Below are 19,649 nucleotides of genomic sequence, written 5' to 3'. Positions count from 1 at the left end.
AAAGCCTCTTATTTGACTGACTAGGGCTTTACATGGGCACAGAATTAGGAACAAAATCAAAGATCTTGAAGTCTTGGTACAAGTTTAGTAGAGCCGTAGATAAGGAGTTCTCAGGCTGAAGCTTTGGTTTGGATAAGGAAGTTGCTTTTTAGTTGCTATATTTTAATAATTTGGGATGCAACTTACTGGATAGCAGTTAGTGAGCTTTCTAGATCGTCTAAAAAAAACAGGCTTAAACATGTACTAGTTTTTTTCAAAAATATCTTTACAAAAATCTATTTTTTCTCTCCACGTGGCTGTTGTGTTTTCTACAGATGCCTTGCTTAGCTTGCAGGCCGTTTTGGAGAAAACTGTAGGGCTTTATATTTTGCATAAAATTTTCACGTAGAGGATCTATTGGCTTGAAGTAAAAGAGACTTCTAGGGATCTGTGTATCTCCTTGTGAGATGCAGTAACGTAGGCAGTATCTCCAAGGGGTGACTAACTGTAGGGTTAGTTTTATAGTGGAGTGGCTTAAAAGTCCATACACCATATGGAGACTGAGGTAAAAAGCCTATGTGACAGTAATGACTTCAGTAGGTTGGATTTTTGCATATGTTTTCTCCAGTTGTTTCTGAAAATGTTTGTGTTGCTCAGCTGCACCTGTCTTGACACAAAATACAAAATAATTTGTCATGAATTAGAGGCAATTATACCTAGGCAGCAACAAAGAGCGAGCACTAGACATTCTAACCAAATGCAAAAGCCTCATAAGACTAGTAATATGGAATACTCTCATCCTTAAAAAGCATTAGAAACATTAACTTTATTTATTAAGTGTGCAGGTTTTTCTGTAGGGAAGTTTCAGTGAAACATAGTAACACGGACATTCAAATCTTCATCAAATGACTTAGTGTAACATCTCTTTAACTGGGGTGCTACTAAATAACATGATGTTACCTCCTCACAAGAGGCATGGATTTTGTTAGTTGTTTTGTACTCATCTAAAGAGTAAGATTATAGTCAAAGCTACATTTTAGTTAATTTTTTAAACATTTTTTGCTTAGTGCTCCCTGATTTGAGGGACTAGCCTGTGTAGCTACTTTGTACAACTGTCTAGAGTAAGTGTAATGATTTTCTTGTGGTGCAAAAGAATGGTGTTAGGAAATGTAGGTGAGGTGATTTCAGGCAAACTGAAATCAAGCTAGGTCAGTCATGCAGTTGCTGCTATGATACTACATGTTTGTCCCTAAAATGCATTCAGTTTATGCATTAATCCTTCAGGATTTCTGCGTTAATCGTAACTTTGGTTAGTTAATGGTACTTCAACAGTAAATATTGTCACTGTTTCATGGGGAACGAGAATGTTTTGGAAATCATTAAAACATTTTGCAGATTTTTAAATAAATGTTATAATTTGTAAACACAGTTATAAATACTAAGGAGATTAATTCTGTGGCTCGTAGGATGCTGCTCTGAGTAGGTGGTACAACTGTCGCTGGTAACTTTATTAAAAGTCACTGGTAACTTTATTAAAAGTCACTGGTAACTAGTGTTCTGTATAACTTATTTTTTCATACCTTTAATTTTTAAAAAAAGAGTAAATAAAAAATAGGCTGAAAGAATGCTATGGTGTAGCTTTTAAAAATTGCAGTTCCAGTGCAGTCATGCCAAACTATCTTCTCGTATATGGGGAATTCCCCTCTTATGGGGAATTGTGGGAGTCAGAGATCATTCAGATACATGGGACAGTGGCGTCTGAACAACAGTGACTGTTGTTTCATGGCACTTCTGAGCTGTGGTGGTTCCAGGCACTGGGGTCCCGCTGTCCTCAGGCCTGCCCCGGACACTTGTTGAGTTTGGTGTCAGAGCTAGCACGCGGCTGGTGCACAGAGCTCAGGCCTGGGGGGATAGCACTGAGTCAGAATTAATAAGTCTCAGTGGAATTTGCCAAACCTTAGAGCCATGAGGGTAAGGTTTGTGCAGTCGATTCTGCTTGCTGGTGGAACCAAACGTCACTTATTAACTTGGAAGAGCAGTAAATGAAAGCAACCAAACTCCTCCTAGGCCGAAACTGAACCTGAAATATTAAAGCAACTGCTAGACAAGCATGGCTCTAGCTAATAGCTTGGGCAGGATTTGAGCTGGGTCTGCTTAGAGTAAGCTTAAAAGTTTTGCTATCCATGGCATTGTTAATCTGCAGCTTATAAAAATTGTCCAAGGGTAATAAAGTGTGCACCTCCGGTACTGTGTTAGTTCAGATCAGGACTGCGCAGCTGAAGCAAGTCTCGCAGTCATACCTGCTCAGGAAACTATTTCACGTTGGTTGTACTGCTTCACTGGATGAACTGGATTCCCTTCAGGTGAAAACACTGAACATTTCCCTCCTTACCTGTAAATGGGCATTTGGACCACCGGAGTGCACCTCCTCAAGATGTGTAGTGTGGGCATTGGGCTCTCAGCTCCGTCAGACTTAACAGACCTGCTGCAGCTTGCTGACAGACACGAAAGTGACTGCACTTCCAGTCTGACGTAAGGCCGTCATTTGGGGTTTTGTAGATGCCATTATTTCAGTGTTTTTAATAGTGTCAGGCTAGATGCTCACTGTTTTTCTTATACCTGAATTTTTGTGGTCACTGTTAAATTCATACAAATGAATGCCTCCCTTAAAGTGCTGCTAGGTAAGCAGCATTCTTGATAGCTGTGTTATACATCTGACTTTGGGAGGGAATAATTACGTAAATCAAATGAGAATTTTAAAACATTTCAGGACTTTAGGTCCTTACTTGCACATTTGAATATTTTGGGGAAATTTGAAGATCACTGCATACAATGCTGAGACCACAGTGCATACATCAGGCAACGATCACTGAGTTGAACTTGTGGGGTTATAAGACAGTCTGTAGAGAAATTAGATGCTGTTTCTGAGATTTCTACAAGAGTATTTTCCATGGACCCAGCTTAGAATCTCTTAACTTCCCATATTCAGTGCCTGGTTTGTAATTGCTTATAAATTTGAGACCCCTCTGAGTGCTGGAAGAGCATGTACTTTTCTCGTTCTCCAGCTGTTGACAGCAAAAATTGCTATTTGGTTTCCTTCGTTGCAGCACCTTGGCTACTGCAAGGAACTGGAGGCATCTTCCTCTCTCATCTGGATCTCTCACTTCTACATTGAGCAGTTTGTGGGGCTCCCACCGATCCTCAAAGTTTTCATAACGGAAACAGGACTAAACTGTTTTCTCTGTTGGTTTCACACTTGTAGCTACAATAGCAGGAAAGAGACCAAGGCTTTATTTACTGTTGATCTTCAGTGTCATAGACAGCAGAGGTACTAGTACTGGTTCATGCAAGAATAAGTCAGCAGCAGAGCAGCTTTCTAGCTGTTTTGCAAATAACTGTACAAGCATGGAAGAAAAAATGAGTGCCTCAAGTAAAAAAAAAAAAAGTTGTTGAAGCTCTGCAGGTAACAGTATGTTTCCATCTGACTAAAGGACAAAGACTAAATTTGATCTCTTCTTACAAACTGCCTTGTTACTTTTATGCAGTAAGGATTACTTGACTGCTATTTTTTTTCAATTAAAAAAAACTTCAGTACATTTCAACACTTTTTAATTCAAGGAACTGTTTCACTTCTTAGTCCTTTTTTTTTTCTTTAAGCTTCCCCAAAATGGTGTCTCAGATGAAGTGCTTCTCAGAGCAAGAGGAGGGACTGCACCTACTGGCAGCCTGGAAAATTACTTCCCCAGTTCTTTTTTGTTTTACAGCTCACTCTTTAATGTCTTGTGGACCTCAGATTGTGTAATGCTGCTGTAGCCCCTCTGGAACCTTCTCAGAGTTAATTGTACCACAGGTTAATTGTGACATCCTGTCCCTAAACTGTTTTGAATTTTGTTTAGTTAGCTACCAGCGTGCAGTATAAGTAAGGGCTGAGAGACTTATAGATTATAGATTCCTGATTCTGAGAGACTTAGATCCTGATCTTTCCTGGGACCCTTGGCTGGTTTGGTTTTTGTTGCTGTTGAAATGGTTTGGAGTAGTGGTACAGAGGTAGGTCAGGGAGTCCTGGTCTCTTCTGTACCACCCAAGCTTCGGATTCTAGAGGAATGTTGGCTGACGTGCATGTAGTGCAAAGAGTCTATTAACAATGTTCCTCCAAATCAAAGCTTTTGGCAGTACACCTTTGCTGCTTTTGCTTGCCTATTCAGTTTAAAAAGTCAAGGATGACAGTAAGGAGATCGTGATTATAAAATACAAAAAAGCTTTCTGTTTGTTGTATTGTATAAAATCTTTATTGAACTGTTGGAGGAAAGCTTGCATTTGCTCTCTTGTGTCTACCACCAACCTAAGCTGGTGGGGTGGACCTTGTGTCCTTGTGACCCTGTGTCCCAGGAGTGTTTCTCTCTTCTCCTGGTGAGATGATGATGCTCTTTGGGCCCAATTTTAATGAATGCAGTCATCATGAACCTCTTGTAACTGATGTAATTGTAAATATGTCTTTGGGTGAATTATGCTATAGGATCACGTATCCGTTGTTACACTTGAATATGTAATTTCTGGAGTTCAGAGATATTACCAAATACATAGGGGTTTCCCTTTCATCCTCTCCAGTCCACTGTATGCATTTATCTCAGTTGTTTCCCCACTCCATGGGAATAAAGTTTTGTGCATGATTCTGTTATAATTTTTGAACTCTTTCAAATGCATCTACCGTTACGGCACAGTACTGACACTAGCTCTTAGCTCTAGTGTTTAAGACTGTCGTTACCTACTTGCTGTTGCACATATAAGGAAGGCACATCTCTCTCCAGCAAAGCTCGTTTCCTGTTCCAGTTGTGCTCGGTGCCAGGAAACCAGGGCATGCATCATCCAGTCTGCAGGTCTGTTTTAGTTGTTAGAATTTTATTCGTAATAATCCTTGTACTCAAGGCCTCGGTTTTGACTTGTGGTTGCATGTTTGGAAAACAGCTGCAGTGAAGATGCAGACTGTGCCGTAACCTGCGGTACTGTACGGTCCTTTGAGAAGGGAACATGTCTGCACAGAAGGCTAACTTGGCACTCGTTGCTCTCTGATACTCGGTGTGATTTGTATCGGCATAAACCAGCGTGTTTGAAGTTCCTCTTGTGCTTCCTGTCTGCAGGATGAATGTACCTATGCGCTTGCGAGGAAATAACAGGTGTGCCAAGTTACTACTGAGTAATTTAGTGTGTTTTCACAAGCCTAGCTGCAAAGATTGAAGCTGGGTGTGACCAATTACATGCGTGTATTGGTAACCAGCACTCCATTTCCTCTTTAGAACTGAGGGCCAACCTTTTTTGAAGACATAACTGTGTAAGGTTGCTGAAAATATACTGGAAGCGAGAACATTATTTTTGTTAAGAGTGATCTTGAATCTTATGAGGCAGTGTCTGTTACAGGGTCAGTAATATCTACATAACAATAACCATTTGAGCAGCAAATTACGTTAAAACAGCTCTTACTCTGTGATAGCATATTGACCCTTAGCTCATGGGCTATCATCTAATTTGAGCTCTAGAAGGTGTGTGAACTGGGATGTTAAAAATAGATCAGAGAACCCTCTTCTGAGTGTTTAACTGTCTCTGTGCTGGAGTCTGGGGCTTTCCCCTGTGTCTGTGTTACGATCCACAATTCCTGTCGGTGCTGAGCATGAGGATGTCCCAGTTCTTTCCCTCAAATTGTTCCAAAGTTAGATTGTGTGATCACTTCTTGTTCTGGAAAGCTATTTTATTGAAAAAAAGTTACCAAAATTAAATAGTTCTGTTTCCAGATACTGGAAAAAAAAAAAAACAGCTTCATTTTAAAGAAACTGCCAACTATCAAATGCTGTTTAATTCACATTCTTTGTAAAATATTGGTATGAAGAGTCAGGTATAGTTCTGTTTTTTAAGTTCCTTCTGAAACACTTTTGTAGAAGTACTATTTTTTCATTGTGAGGGAAGATTTACTATGGAGGAAACTTAATGATCAGCTGGGGAAAGAGGAAATAAATATAGTTTTAATTTGTAGTTGAATGTCCATATAAAGGTTTAAAGTCATAGATACCTATAATTTGCACCCCTTTTGTAATATGTGTTTGGGAATTGACTAATGCAGTTTTCCTTTTCTATCTTTTTTGACAGATTACAACTGTAAGAATGTCTTTTCCACCTCATTTGAATCGCCCTCCTATGGGAATCCCAACACTTCCCCCTGGGATTCCACCTCCACAGTTCCCTGGCTTTCCTCCACCTGTGCCCCCTGGTAAGTTATGTTAGTACGTCAAACTGTTGTAGAAAGCAATTCCTCATTATTCTAAGCGGTGTTATTTATAAAAGTTACTGGGTATTAATGTATTTTAGTAACACTGATCCATGTACATTGCAATTGAGTTTCTAGTGCACCCATGCAGGAATTCATGTGAACAAACTGTTTGGTCTGCCAATAGCTGGTTACTTCTGACCAGAAATCAAACCATTAGAGACAATACTGGATTTTTTTGTCCTTTCTTTCAAGACTGAACCTATGTAGTGATTTTGTTAATCTGAGGTATTTTAATAGCCACTGCTTTGACACTAGACAGGTTTTAATTCCTTTTAAATAAACATTGTAATAGCCTTTGAAAAGACTTGTTTGCACTGAGAATGCGTTGTGTGAAAATAGAGGAGCAGCTTTTGGAGAAGCTCTAACTTTTCACGTTGTTTTCTCTTTTTTTTTTTTTTTTTTAAGTCCATCTCATCCCACTTTCTTTCATTCTACTTTTTACATGCTTTATTCCACGTGTCTTGCTAACTTATTTTTCTCATTCTTTCTAATCTTCCCAAAACTAATTCCACCTTCTTTTTCCTTTCTTCGTCTTTAAGCTTAGCCTCTGTTTTTGTGTTGAGACTTGAATTTGTCAGTCTGGAACCACCTTTTTTTCTGTATATTGCCAGGATTGAAAGTGACTGGAGGCAGGAGATGACAGAGGGAGTGGGAGAGAGGAATACTTTAGAGAATTACCCCTTTAAAATTCATCTTAATTTTAGGGCTGCAGAAAATTTCTTGACTGTATGGTCTTGAGCTGTGTTGTGCACAAGTATTTTGTAGACAATAAAGGCTTTCAAAAACCAGATAGCTGAACTCAGAAGTGGTTTGTGCACATCCATTCATCATGCTAAGCCTTACTTGTGGGTTCACTTTTCCCTCCCTCCCCCAAGATCCATGAGATGTTATCTCTACCTATGATCTTTACTAGTTATGATTTATGTAGACTTCTGTGAAAAGCACTAGATAATTTTTAAAATACCTTTCTGAAGAATATTTTAAAATGCCAGATACAAATTTCTGCTCTGAACACTTAATTCTTAACATGTACAACAAAGATCTTTTTGTGCTCTCACTGTTTGACTTTTTATAAAAATAGTCTTGTTTTAGTATTAGTAATCCAAATAGACAGTGGATTGGAGGAGCCTGGTGTTAGGAGAGAACATAATTTTTCTCTGCACACTAGAAATATGATTTGCTTACATGTAGAGATAATATCTTATGGCCCTTTGATAAGGATCTCTCATTTCTCAGCCCAAGTGCGTGAATAGAGTTGAAAACGCCACAATGACCTTTTGAAAGTCTATTTTGAAGTTACTCCATGTTATAAGATCACAATTTTACTGGTTTAAATATTATCTTTACCTAGCTGTTTGGCAAAAAACGCATTCCAGTTATCCAGCCTCTATTTTTTTTATTGAAGAATTTTGGCTAGAACAGTCTGCTTGTGTAAGAATTAAGTTAGGAAAGGTGTTTCGCTTTGCTTAAAAATATGGCTGTTAAAATAAAAATTCTGGTGATTCTGGTATCTCCTGTCATTTCTGAAGAGTAATCAGATACCATTAAGATATAAAACTCAAATTAATTTTTATATGTAAGAAATGCTCTGTAGGTTCAGATCAGCAGTCCATATAGCCTGATGTTTTGTCTGGGCAATGGGAATAGAAGATGATTTTTAGGGTGCACATTTACACCTAACTGCTTTCCAGGTCTGTTCCCTCATATAACTCTGGTTTCCACAGCTGATATGTTAAGGATGTGTTGTGATCTCCTGCACTTCCTTTTTTTCTTCTTAGGGACTTTATGATTCATGAGCATTTTAAGCTTTTGAGCCTGCTGATACTGTTGCCACAGTCACCTGTTGCATCAGATTCTAGAATTTCATTACAATAAACATCATTTACTGTGAAGTGCTACTTTCTTATGTCAGTCTTTAAAACCCCCCGTCTCTCTGAATTCTGATGTGGGAGTTTGGCAGATGTCATTCAGTGGTCTTGTAGACCTCAGTCGGGTTCCATGCCTTGCAAACCTCCCCATTTGAAGAGTCTCAGTGTAAAGTCTTTCCTTGTAAGGCAGCTGCCTCAAAACTCAAGCTATGTAGTTTTCTTCTCTAAGGCTGCATGCTCTTCTTGGTTTGCAGAGTTTGGGTCTCTAGGCACTAGTCAAGATACAGGTGCACTGAGTTTTTTATATAGCAGCAAAATGACTTCCATAGTCCTGACCGTCAGTGTTTTCCCTGATGATGCCCACCATTTTATTTTATTTTTTTCTATCAGCTGGCATGTAAAGGTAAACAGCCTTTATTATGACCGAATATTAGCTCATGTTATAGTACTTAAAGCCATCAGTGAATGTTGTAGTGGGAAGGAGGATATGGCATGACTTCACATGATTAAATACTGTTTTAAATTAAATTTTAAAGATATCAAGTCAAGTGTTAAAAAAGGTAGAGTGCTTCTGGATTGAGGTTTTCTATGCAACTTTATTAAGCTTTTTCATAAATAATAGACGTGCTATAAAGTTTCATGCTTTGGGACCTTGGCCCTAAACTGTATGCAGGATTGATTGTGCTATCAGAATTGAGCAAGTCAGGAATGATTATCATCTATAGGATTTCAGCTGTTTTTTTATCTATGGAATTTCCTGCCTCATTCATCACATAACTATCTTCTAGAGCAATACTATGGTTTGAATGTGCTTTGAAAATAAATTCATTTGAAGAGCAAATGTGAACATGCTAAAATTGATCAGGACATTCATGTTACGTTAGTGTGCTCAAACTGTGCTTGAATGCTTGGGGAATGACTGGTAATCAGTACACTAAAATTCTTGTGACCAAAATTGCTCACTGGTTTGAAAATCATGCATGCAATCAGTTCATTTGTATTCATCAGTAATCTCAACAGAACAGATTGATATCAATGTCTTATCTTTCTCAGGGACCCCTATGATTCCTGTGCCAATGGGCATTATGGCTCCTGCTCCAACTGTAAGTATTACAGTAGGGATGAGAGGCAATAAAATGAAAAGTAAAAATTTCATAGGTAGTAGATACCAACAGTATTTTGTTTTATTTCATCAGAATTCATACCGTGAAAGGAAATACTTAGTTTTTATTGCTGCTGTTATGTTAATATGCTAATTAAAGTATGAAGGTTACTTCTTGATGTGAAGGTGAATTACCATTCCTATGATTTTGCATAACTGAAATCTCCCCAAAATACTGAATTTTTCATGATATTCATGATAATTGGTGTATTTAAGACAAACAAATACTGGAACAAATGCATTATTCACTTTCCTGATAAAATTATTTTTAGTAGAAGTGACGCTTCTTGAAGGGGTTTTGAGAAGAGATACTCAGTGCGTATTTACCATTAAATCCTAGGATTAATTTTAGGGTTTTGCTGTGGAGGTGCAGCAAAATGGAACAAATGACTGTGCCTAGCTCTGTACAGCCTATTTCACAAATGGTTGCTCCTTAACTGAAAGCAAGTGGCTAAGAGCTGTTTATTGACTGACTAAAACAGTAGCATTTATTCACTCCGTGAAAGCCTTAAGACCTGTTATTTGTCCATTGAAGCCTTTTGAGGTTTGAGTCAGAGTTACTTCTCTATTTGCAGCTTGTTGTTTTTTTTTTAAGAATACAGTACACTGTTAGGTGAGATGCTTCAACTTGCGGTGACTCAAATGTTGCAAATGAGTAATTTGTAGAACAAGTAATACTTAATGTTACTGTATGCTCAGCTTGAGGCCTTTGAGTAGCCATATTCAGGTACACCTTTTTTCTGCCTCTTTGCCAGAAAAAGGCATTCTCTTTGTGTTGTGTGAAGTATTAAAGTGTGAACTACTGATGTCTGACTCCATAAGCCTAACTAAGGTTCATATGAAAAAATATTTTTCAAATATGTCTGCTCAATTTTTTTGGTTTTACAGATTTAAACACAGAAAAACACACACACTCCCTTTTCTCCTCTTTCTAGGTATTAGTTCCTACCACAGTGTCTATGGTTGGAAAACATTTAGGAGCCAGAAAAGATCACCCGGGCTTAAAGAACAAAGAAAATGATGAAAACAGCGGTCCCACTACCACTGTTTTTGTAGGCAACATTTCTGAGAAGGCCTCAGACATGCTCATACGGCAGCTTCTAGCAGTAAGTACAGTGGGCTGCTTGTTAAATTTCATCCCTGGCTAATGAATGAGGTTGTGACCCCCAAATAGTGAAATTGAAACTAAAAGCAGAATTGGTCCTACTGACTGGAATAACAGTCAATTAGGTTTGAGTTTAAAGTCAGTAATTTAATGAAGAGTAAATCTTTTTTTAGTTGTGTCAGTGAATGTAGACAGGTAGCTTATTTTTAGTAGTGGTCATTCTTTTTACCTGTCTTCCTTTGCAATGTATTATAGGTTTTGTAGGGTTTCAAACAGCAATATTTACTAAATATTTGAAAACAGTGATATTTAATAAATATTAAATATATCTAATACAGTAATAAAACGTGCTAATACATAATGAATATTAAATATAAATATTTAGTCAATTTTAATAATGGCAAAGGAAAAAGATCTGGGGGTGTTGGTCAGCGTTCGCCTGGACATGAGCCAGCAGCGTACCCAGGTGGCCAAGAAGGCCAACGGCATCCTGGCTTGTATCAGGAATAGTGTAGCCAGCAGGACCAGGGAGGTGATCGTTCTTCTGTACTCTGCTCTGGTGAGGCCGCACCTCAAGTGCTGTGGTCAGCTTTGGGCCCCTCACTACAAGAAGGACATCGAGGCCCTGGAACGTGTCCAGAGAAGGGCTATGAAGCTGGTGAAGGGCCTGGAACACAAGTCCTATGAGGAGCAGCTGAGGGAGCTGGGGTTGCTTAGTCTGAAGAAGAGGAGGCTCAGGGCAGACCTTATTGCTCTGTACAGGGACCTGAAAGGAAGGTGTGGGGTGCTGGGGGTCGACCTCTTCTCGCAGATAACTAGTGATAGGACTAGAGGGAATGGCTTCAAGTTGAGCTAGGGGAGGTTTAGGTTGGAAATTCTGAGACATTTCTTCTCAGAAAGAGCAGTCAGGCATTGGAACGGGTTGCCCAGGGAGGTGGGGCGTCTGTCCCTGCCCCACTGTCCCTGGGGGTGTTCAAGGAAAGGTTGGATGTGGTGCTTAGGGACGTGGTTTACTGGGTGATGTTGGTGGTAGGGGGCTGGTTGGACCAGATGATCTTGGAGGTCTTTTTCAACCTTAATGATTTGATGAAATTTATCTTTACTGCAGAAATGTGGCTTGGTTTTGAGTTGGAAGAGAGTACAAGGGGCATCCGGAAAACTTCAAGGTAAATGTTCATGCTTTTCAAAGTCTCTAGTCAGACTACTGTTTTTATTACTTGACAGATTTTCAAGTGTCTGATGCATTGCTATCCTAATACTTAACATTTTAAGGTACTGTATACAATACTTAACTGATAAATGCTTCCTAATAAAGAGTTAGTATTTTCTGTCCTTGGAATCAGGACAGAAAAATAAATACAAAAGTTTATTTGGTGGACTAACATTGTTCACTTTTCTGTTCTGAGACTGACTCAAGAGTTTATAGACCATCCCCAAGAGATGTTTACTGGTCTGGACTTAACAGTGTTGCAAATTCGCTCTTTTGGACAGTAATTGTCTCTTCCATTACTGTTAAGGAGGTTTTCCTGATTTAAAATTTATCTTCTTTCCCTATCCCCAGATTGAAATGATTTATTTCTTCCCATAAACTTTCTCTAGTGGATACAGGAAATAACGTTAACAGTGAAGCATAATAACAAAAATTATCTTCCATAGGTTGTTTTTTATTAAGATGTAATTTTCTTCATCTGTGTCATATATCATTCTTTCTTTATTTTGCTCTCATAAGGTGTTTGTCTCACAACTTTATGTACTTGTTGTGAAGAACCTAGTTTGAAATACTCATTTAACAATGAAGTGTTGATTGACATCCTTGGTCCTCAGACAATTGCAAATCTACCTGAGACATGTCTTTATATAGATTGCATTCATTAGTTAAGGTCATGTCAAAAGCGATATAAACATAGTGTATTCATTGCTTACATTTTATTCACTGGGCCATTAATTATACCAAAGATTAATGCAATGAGTTATCTTGCTGACTTTTTTTATGTGTATTCCTGGTTTTAAATAGAGAAATGCCTGTATTAAAAATGTATTGACTCAGAGCACATGGGTTGTTTGTTTATTTAAAGTGAATTACCTGAAGAGTTTTAATGCTTCTGCTTCTCATTTCAATCATTCATTTCAGCCTTTGGATTTTGTGAGTACAAAGAACCGGAATCCACACTACGGGCACTGAGACTACTCCATGACCTCCAGATTGGAGAGAAGAAGCTGCTAGTCAAAGTTGATGCAAAGACAAAGGCTCAGCTAGACGAATGGAAAGCGAAGAAAAAGGCCTCTAATGGGGTATGTATATAATGTATGATTTGTAGTATTTTGGCAGGAGGCCAAAGTAACATACTTGCTAGATCAGACTGTGAGCAGGTCTCCTGGTTTCCTTTTTTGTCTCTGCTGTTAATTCACTTTAGGTTTTGCCAGAATCACATAAATGAGTCTAAAGAAAAGTTGAAAGGCAGTGAAGTGTAAGCTCTTAGTTCAGCAGCACTCTTGAACAATTTCACTGTGTTTACTATAAATGTTTGAGTTACTCTGCATACATGGTTAATACGTTCTAAATAGCTCTATCTCTCCCATGTAAACTTACACAGCAGTGTAGATTTTAGAATGTCAGTGCACAAGTTAGCTTCATTTAACTTTTACAATCATAGAATCATAAAATACCCTGAGTAAGAAGGGACAGATGAAGATCGAGTCCAATTCCTGATTTTGCACAGGGCAACCTAAGAGTTAAACTATATATCTACAAGTGTTGTCCAAATGCTTTTTCAATGCCAACAGGCTTGGGGCCATGAGCGCTTCCCTTGAGGAGTCTGTTCCAGTGCCTTACCCACCCTCTCAGTGAAGAACTTCCTTTCCTAGCATCCGATCTGAACTTTCCCTAACGCAGTTTTAAGCTGTTCCCTTGCTGGTCACCAGCAAGAAAAGATACGTACCTCCTTCTTTTCTCCCACGTGTGAGAAAGTTGTAGACAGCAATGAGGTCACTCCTCAGGCTTCACTTCTCTAAGCTGAACAAACCAAGTATCCTCAGCTGCTCCTTCATAGCAATGCCCTCAAGTCTGTTCATCATCTTTGATACCATCCTTTGTACACATTCTACTATTTTCTATGTCTGTTCTATATGGTACAGAATAAAAGTGTGAACAGTACTCGAGGTAAGGCTGCACCAATGCTGATCATAGTGGGACAGTTGCTTCTTTTGAATGGTTAGCTAGACTGTGCTTAATGCACCCCAGGTTATGGTCGTCTCTTGGCTGCCAGGGCACATTGCTGATTATGACTGAAGCTTAATGTATTCAAACTTCTTTGTAAACTACTACCGGATATCTAGAATTAATTTCTAGTTCATTCTAAAGTTCAGTAATATGTGCCATACCTTATTGTGTTGCTTCAGTTTGGTTTAGAAACTCTTTAAAAGTTTATAAATGCTAGAATTGGTTACTCTTCCAGAATTCACAAAGTAGTTGTTTGTTCTTTCCCCTCTGCTGATGATCTTCTGGAACAAACTAATGAAAAGGAAAGAAGCACGTCATTCAGTAGAAGATGTAGTTACCAGGCAGTGAGCAGTCAACTGCCAAATTTGTGTTAAAATGAATTTTATCTATTTTTGCTAAAATAATGTATCGCACATCACAAGTTGTTGGGCTTGCTCTGGAACTATTTTAAAGTTCTATAGATGCATTAAGGTATTCGGTACTTAAAATAATTACCAACTGTAAAACAAAAGTGAGAAGAGGCTCTTGTTAAGGAAACTGAAAATACTAATCACACTAGCAAGTCAATTTTTAGAAGTCTTAGACTTGCTTATAGCGTGTGTAAAGTACAGTGTGAGCACGTGTACTTCCGTTTTCTTTTATTTAGCCAGAGCTAGAGGCATAGTGATGACTGGAAGCACTTGGTGCTTTTGCCCGTGTACCCAGCATGTGGCATTAAATGCAGTACCTCAATAAAGGAGAGTACTAACTTCATGCATTTTGAATGGCTTAATATATTAGCTGTTATTCTAGATAGCGGTTTGATTTGGCTGCAGGCTTCCTTTTTTCCTGTTGGCATCACTTGTAATACCGTGCTTCACAGCTGAAGCTTAAAGCACCCGTGAAGCTTTTTGTATGTTAGATGAACTTTGTTTTCTGTGAGCTTCTGGGAGTTGTTGGGCAATTGATGTAATAAAGTAGAGGGTACTGTTTGTGGCTTTGAAGTTGTATTTTGCAGAAGACATCAATGGATGGTGATTGTATGGAAGTGTAGAATTAGAGTGAGATGAGCACCATCACCACCAAAGAGATATTTGGAGCCAGGAAAGGATGTGAATTGCTGAGGAATTTTGATAAATCGTGTATTTTAATCATCCTGCTTGTAGTTCCTTTCATACCATCATTAGTATCCTGCTGCCACACATCCAAAAGCTGCAACATTTTTCTTTAGTTTTTTTTTTTAAGAAATAAACGTATATGACAACGCGATTTCTTAGAAGCACACCAAGCAAACCTTTATCAAATTAATTCCTCCCTGTGATCACTTCTCCTTGGAGCTCTACAATTCCACACCCTGTCACTGCCTTCTAGCTCTTTTCAGCCTGCTCCTCCTTGGCCTGGCAGCCTCTTAAATACCAGCTGAACCCTCCCTTTCCCCTCATTCTTAGCTGCTGCTCTATCAGACCTTTCCCTTCCCCTCACTCCATCTACCACCTGTTGCTTGACAAGATACCCAGCTGGATTCTCAGGTGAGATTCCATTTTTTTTTGAAAGGGTGAAGGGATTGAGAGGTGGGTTACCTTACTTGGTATGCAGATCGCTGTTTTACCCTTTCAGATAATGTTTAGTGAAATGCACGTCTTGTTTGTTCCCTTTCCTTGCTACAAGGTGGAAAGGGTCAAAAAGATGAGAGGAACTATGAAGTAATTGATCAACAATACTAAGAAAATTATTTGCTGTGGAGGAATAGTTTCTCTAACAATGTTTCTTTAATATAGTTCTCCCTTTATAAGTTGCAATTAAAGTTATAGTTAGACATTTGTATTGCATGGCGCTTAAGTAGTAGGCATTGAGGAACTGCTATTGAAATGACTTAAAAGTTCTGAAGGAAACAGGGCAGAAACTTTTGATCAAGGGTTGGACTATAGTCGTTGCCTCTCCCTGTGCTCTCTTTTCCTGTCTTCCTCCTTAATCTGTTCTATTTTAGTAAGCAATCTTACAGTTGTTCTCGGCTGTCATTCCACATGTAAAACTGTGGTCCCTGTGTTACTGCTTTTGTGAAAATATCTGGGTAACATAATGCAATTGATAACTACTTGTAGAGTCCTTATTTAGTAAATGCTATAGGTGAACAAATAATGATGACCAAAGGTGAACTTCTGAAATAAAACTAGTATTATTCTTAATTTGTTGATTTCTGTTACTTTGCCGTTTTTCCTTAGAACTCCAGACCAGAGACCACAAATGATGATGATGAAGCACTGGATGAGGAAACGAAGAGAAGAGATCAGATAATTAAAGGGGCCATTGAAGTCTTAATACGAGAATATTCCAGCGAGCTCAATGCCCCCTCCCAGGAATCTGACTCTCACCCCAGGAAGAAGAAAAAGGAAAAGAAGGAGGACGTATGTGTTTTGATTTTGGACAAAACAGATTTTTCTTCAACTCACCTTTATATAATGGCCAAACCTTGTGCAAACACTTTAACCCTAAACTTCTGATGAGAAAACAAATCAACAAGCTTTGATGTCAGCAGCAGTTTCATGTTTTATGCTGAAAGCTAGTCAGTTATAGACACTATCCCTTTGGGATGGTTTAGGGATCTTAGCACCTAGACTTCTTGGACCGACAGGTTTGAATCTGGGCAGGTTTGAATCAACCTTTCATCCCTCTGAAGGTGGAAATGCTGAATTTAGTGCAGTTTAAACTGTATGTGCATGTAGGCTTTTTGGATGAGAACTTTTAAAAACAACTGTAAAAAGTTCCTGCATACCTTGTGTTTCCATTGAGAGATGCCAGGGCACTTTTGTAATGGCAAGGATTTGCTCTGGTAGTTTTTGATGAAATTCTTCCTCTCTTTGCTTATAGTGTGCATTCTTGTAGTGCGCCTTGATCCAACTGTCTGCAGCTGTCTCTCCAGATGTGGATGAACTTCATTAGCTGTATATATGTATGCCTCACAAACTCTGGAGGGATCCTTCAGGGATGAAAGGCATATTGTTATCTTCCTATTTTACAAAATTACTTTTACACGCATGTGTCAATTTGGCTGGATTTGATCATCTGGTTTTCCTATATTGTGTAATGCGGAAAAAAAATGTTAAGCAGGAATGAATGTTCTGGTTTCGACCTGCTTCTGTGGATGACCTTTTTATGGATGAAAACAAACTCTGGAGAAGAGGGAGTAAGAATGAGCAAACTCAGACTTAGCTTTTCCAGCCAAATTTCTAACCGTGGGAAAATGGGCTCTGACACTTGCCATTTGCACCTAATATGAAAGATTGGAAAATTCTTTGACCAAGATATTTTCTCACTAAAGTCTTCTGCAAAGTACCTATTCGAAGGCAATAATTCAGTTTCAAATGCTTATGGGGTTTAAGCATGGTGCAAGAAGCAGTATCTCCCTTAGGGAGTGAGTATATCTGCCCCACAGCATTGTTAGCTATGGCTAACCTGAAGTACAGGAGTGCTGAGCTGAGAATTTGTCTTTCTTTTCTCTCCCTTCCTTTGGGAGAAGATGCTTTCTTGGTTGAGAACTTACAAATGAGTCGCTGTCTAATGATATCAGCTGTGTTTTTTGTTACAAGCATTGTTAAAATGTTTATTGTTCTGTGGGTACATATATGGCCATGAATAATGACAGATAGTTAAATACTGTAAGAGGCCATCACAGTCTTGAAAGAACTGAGTGCTGAGTATGTCACTGGGACGGAGAGAGTTTGTGCTAGCTCTGTGTGATGTAGAATTTGACCAATCTGAGCTAGTAAAGTAGACAAATACGCTCTTAGCGAATGTGGGTTGCAATTATACCCCATCATCCCTCCCATATTGGGAAGGAGGGAAAGGAACTTGAAAGTTGCCATCTTTGGCCTGTGTGGACAGAGGTGGGACTGAAGAGATGGTGCTAGCTCATTGCTCTCTTGGCCATAATGGGGAGAGGAAGAGGAGGACTGAGGGGTGGGGGGAAAGGGAAGATGGATGCACATATATATGTATGTTAGGGGGGTGGAGAAGCTCGCTAGCTTTGGGGCTGTTGTCCCCTGAAGGGCTTGGGGGTGAAGAAGACTCCCAATGGTGTTAGCAACTGAGTCTATTGTTAGTTCTTCTGGATGAAGGCATGACTGATGTGGGGGAGTTGAAAATGCGTGTGGGGAACAGAGTGAGTGGAATCTGGTCTTCTATTTGAAGCACGGGGGAACCTCGCTAATTCGCACTATTAGTTAGTAGGTGCAATTTACCAAATTTTGCGAATTAGCGAGTAAATGAAATCAAGACTTAATGCACCACAAGTATCCTGATTGTTTATATTGGCAAGTGTAGCTTAGTCTTGTTTATAATGTTCTCATAGCATACTAATATCCTCTAGTATACTTCACAATTCAGTGAAGTCTTCCTAATATGAGACCTCACTATCTATTGAGGTAGTTCAGAGAAGGGAGAATTAGCGAGGTTCTTCTGTAATTTTGTTGAATCAAGAAATAAGATCACAGCAATACAATATTGCTTTATAGTACAAACATACAAAACATTGTTTTTCAGAGTAGTGTGCAATCTATTTTTAAAAAAAAAAATCTCCGTGGATTTTTCCGCAGATTTTCCGCAGATTTCCAGTGGCCCCACTGATACCTTATCCACTCATCACCAAGGTTCGTTTACATTGTAGGCTTTGACAATGACTATGTTTACTGCTAGTTGCCAGATTTGTGACTCTTGTCCATCTGATTTTTTTATTTTATTTTTTTTCACTCATTAACATCAGACTGTCAGGTTTGGTACTGCAGAAGGACTTTATTTATCTCTTACAAGACTGGTTGAAAACTTCTAACCTTCAGCTTTTCTCTTGTTCTCCTATGTCTTTACAAATGGCTCTTAATGCTTTTCCTCCTGTCCCCCTTGTTTTTTAGGAGGATATAAATGCTATAGAAATGGAGGAAGACAAAAGAGACCTGATATCAAGAGAGATCAGTAAATTCAGAGACACACACAAGGTAGTATTCTTGTTTTTGCGCTTAATACAAATTAGGCTTTTTCAAAATCCAAAAAACCACTATTATAAAAATTTAGCCGTACGTTGCAATGTCACTTAAAATGATGTTTATATTAGGTTTAATATACATGTAGTTCTTTACCAGTCAAAAGACAAATACCACGTTAAAGTGGCCCTTGACATCTTTATGCTAAGACTTCTGATTGCTACTGATTATTTTGCAGTCTTCTCACTTTATCATGAATAAAGGCAACTTAAGTTTCTACACATACATTAAGTCAAGATATTTATAACTAAAGGCTAAACGGGGCTGCAGTATAAGACATACACTTGAGTGTGTTTCTGTAGGTAGATTTATAACATAATCCAAGATTTTATGAAGAATTGAAACTTGAATAAATTTAAGTCTTTTATTTTAATAGTTCTAAGTTTAAGAGTGGGGGAAAGATTAAAACTAGGTCAGTGGTTACCAGACTTACCAAACTTTAGATGCATGGAAGAACTGTAAATTCCCATAAAGCTAATCTATTCATTGACCCCCACCATTATGATAGAGATCATATGGTGACTAATGCAAGATGAAACTCACAGCTTGGAAAGTAACATGGAATAGGATGTAAGTATGAGCTTCTGTTTTTTATTATACTTATGGATGCCCCCTCAGAAAAATATGCAAAGGGGTAACTGGCTTGGAAATGTTTGTGCACATCAAATCCCACCTCAGTTCCCACGTACAGAAGTTTCCATTAATGCTATTGCATCTGTGAATGTTTCTGCTACAGAAAATAGCACTTATAGGTAGTAAGGAAAATATGCATGTAATGTTCTTGTTTTAATGTTTAGCTTAAAGTTGGTATTATTTTTCCCCAACAAGACTGGAATGGTCCTTGGTGTAGGGAAATATCAACAGGCTCCTCTTTTGAGCATATGCTTTTATTTCAAAATATCCCTAAATCAACGTTAATGAAAACATTGAAGCTACAGCAAGGTGAAGTATGCCCGTGTTATTCAGCTTTACCACATGCAGTCA

The 19,649-nt window shown here is 38.6% G+C and overlaps 1 protein-coding gene across 1 annotated transcript in view; it reads left to right on the top strand.

The window, feature by feature from the left end:
- The window catches only part of RBM25 (RNA binding motif protein 25), a 32,834-nt gene that overhangs the window by 221 nt on the left and 12,964 nt on the right, over positions 1-19,649 (top strand). Inside the window, 8 exon segments of the mRNA XM_040558461.1 lie at positions 6,118-6,238; positions 9,220-9,269; positions 10,264-10,434; positions 11,542-11,599; positions 12,565-12,725; positions 15,855-16,037; positions 18,225-18,278; positions 18,537-18,620. Coding sequence (XP_040414395.1) covers positions 6,133-6,238; positions 9,220-9,269; positions 10,264-10,434; positions 11,542-11,599; positions 12,565-12,725; positions 15,855-16,037; positions 18,225-18,278; positions 18,537-18,620 — 867 coding nt within the window. The 5' untranslated portion in view covers positions 6,118-6,132.

This window comes from Cygnus olor, chromosome 5 (assembly GCF_009769625.2).
Source record: "Cygnus olor isolate bCygOlo1 chromosome 5, bCygOlo1.pri.v2, whole genome shotgun sequence".
NCBI classification, from domain to species: domain Eukaryota; kingdom Metazoa; phylum Chordata; class Aves; order Anseriformes; family Anatidae; genus Cygnus; species Cygnus olor.
The sequence above is the reverse complement of the archived record's forward strand: the minus strand, read 5'-3'. Positions and strand labels throughout refer to the sequence as shown.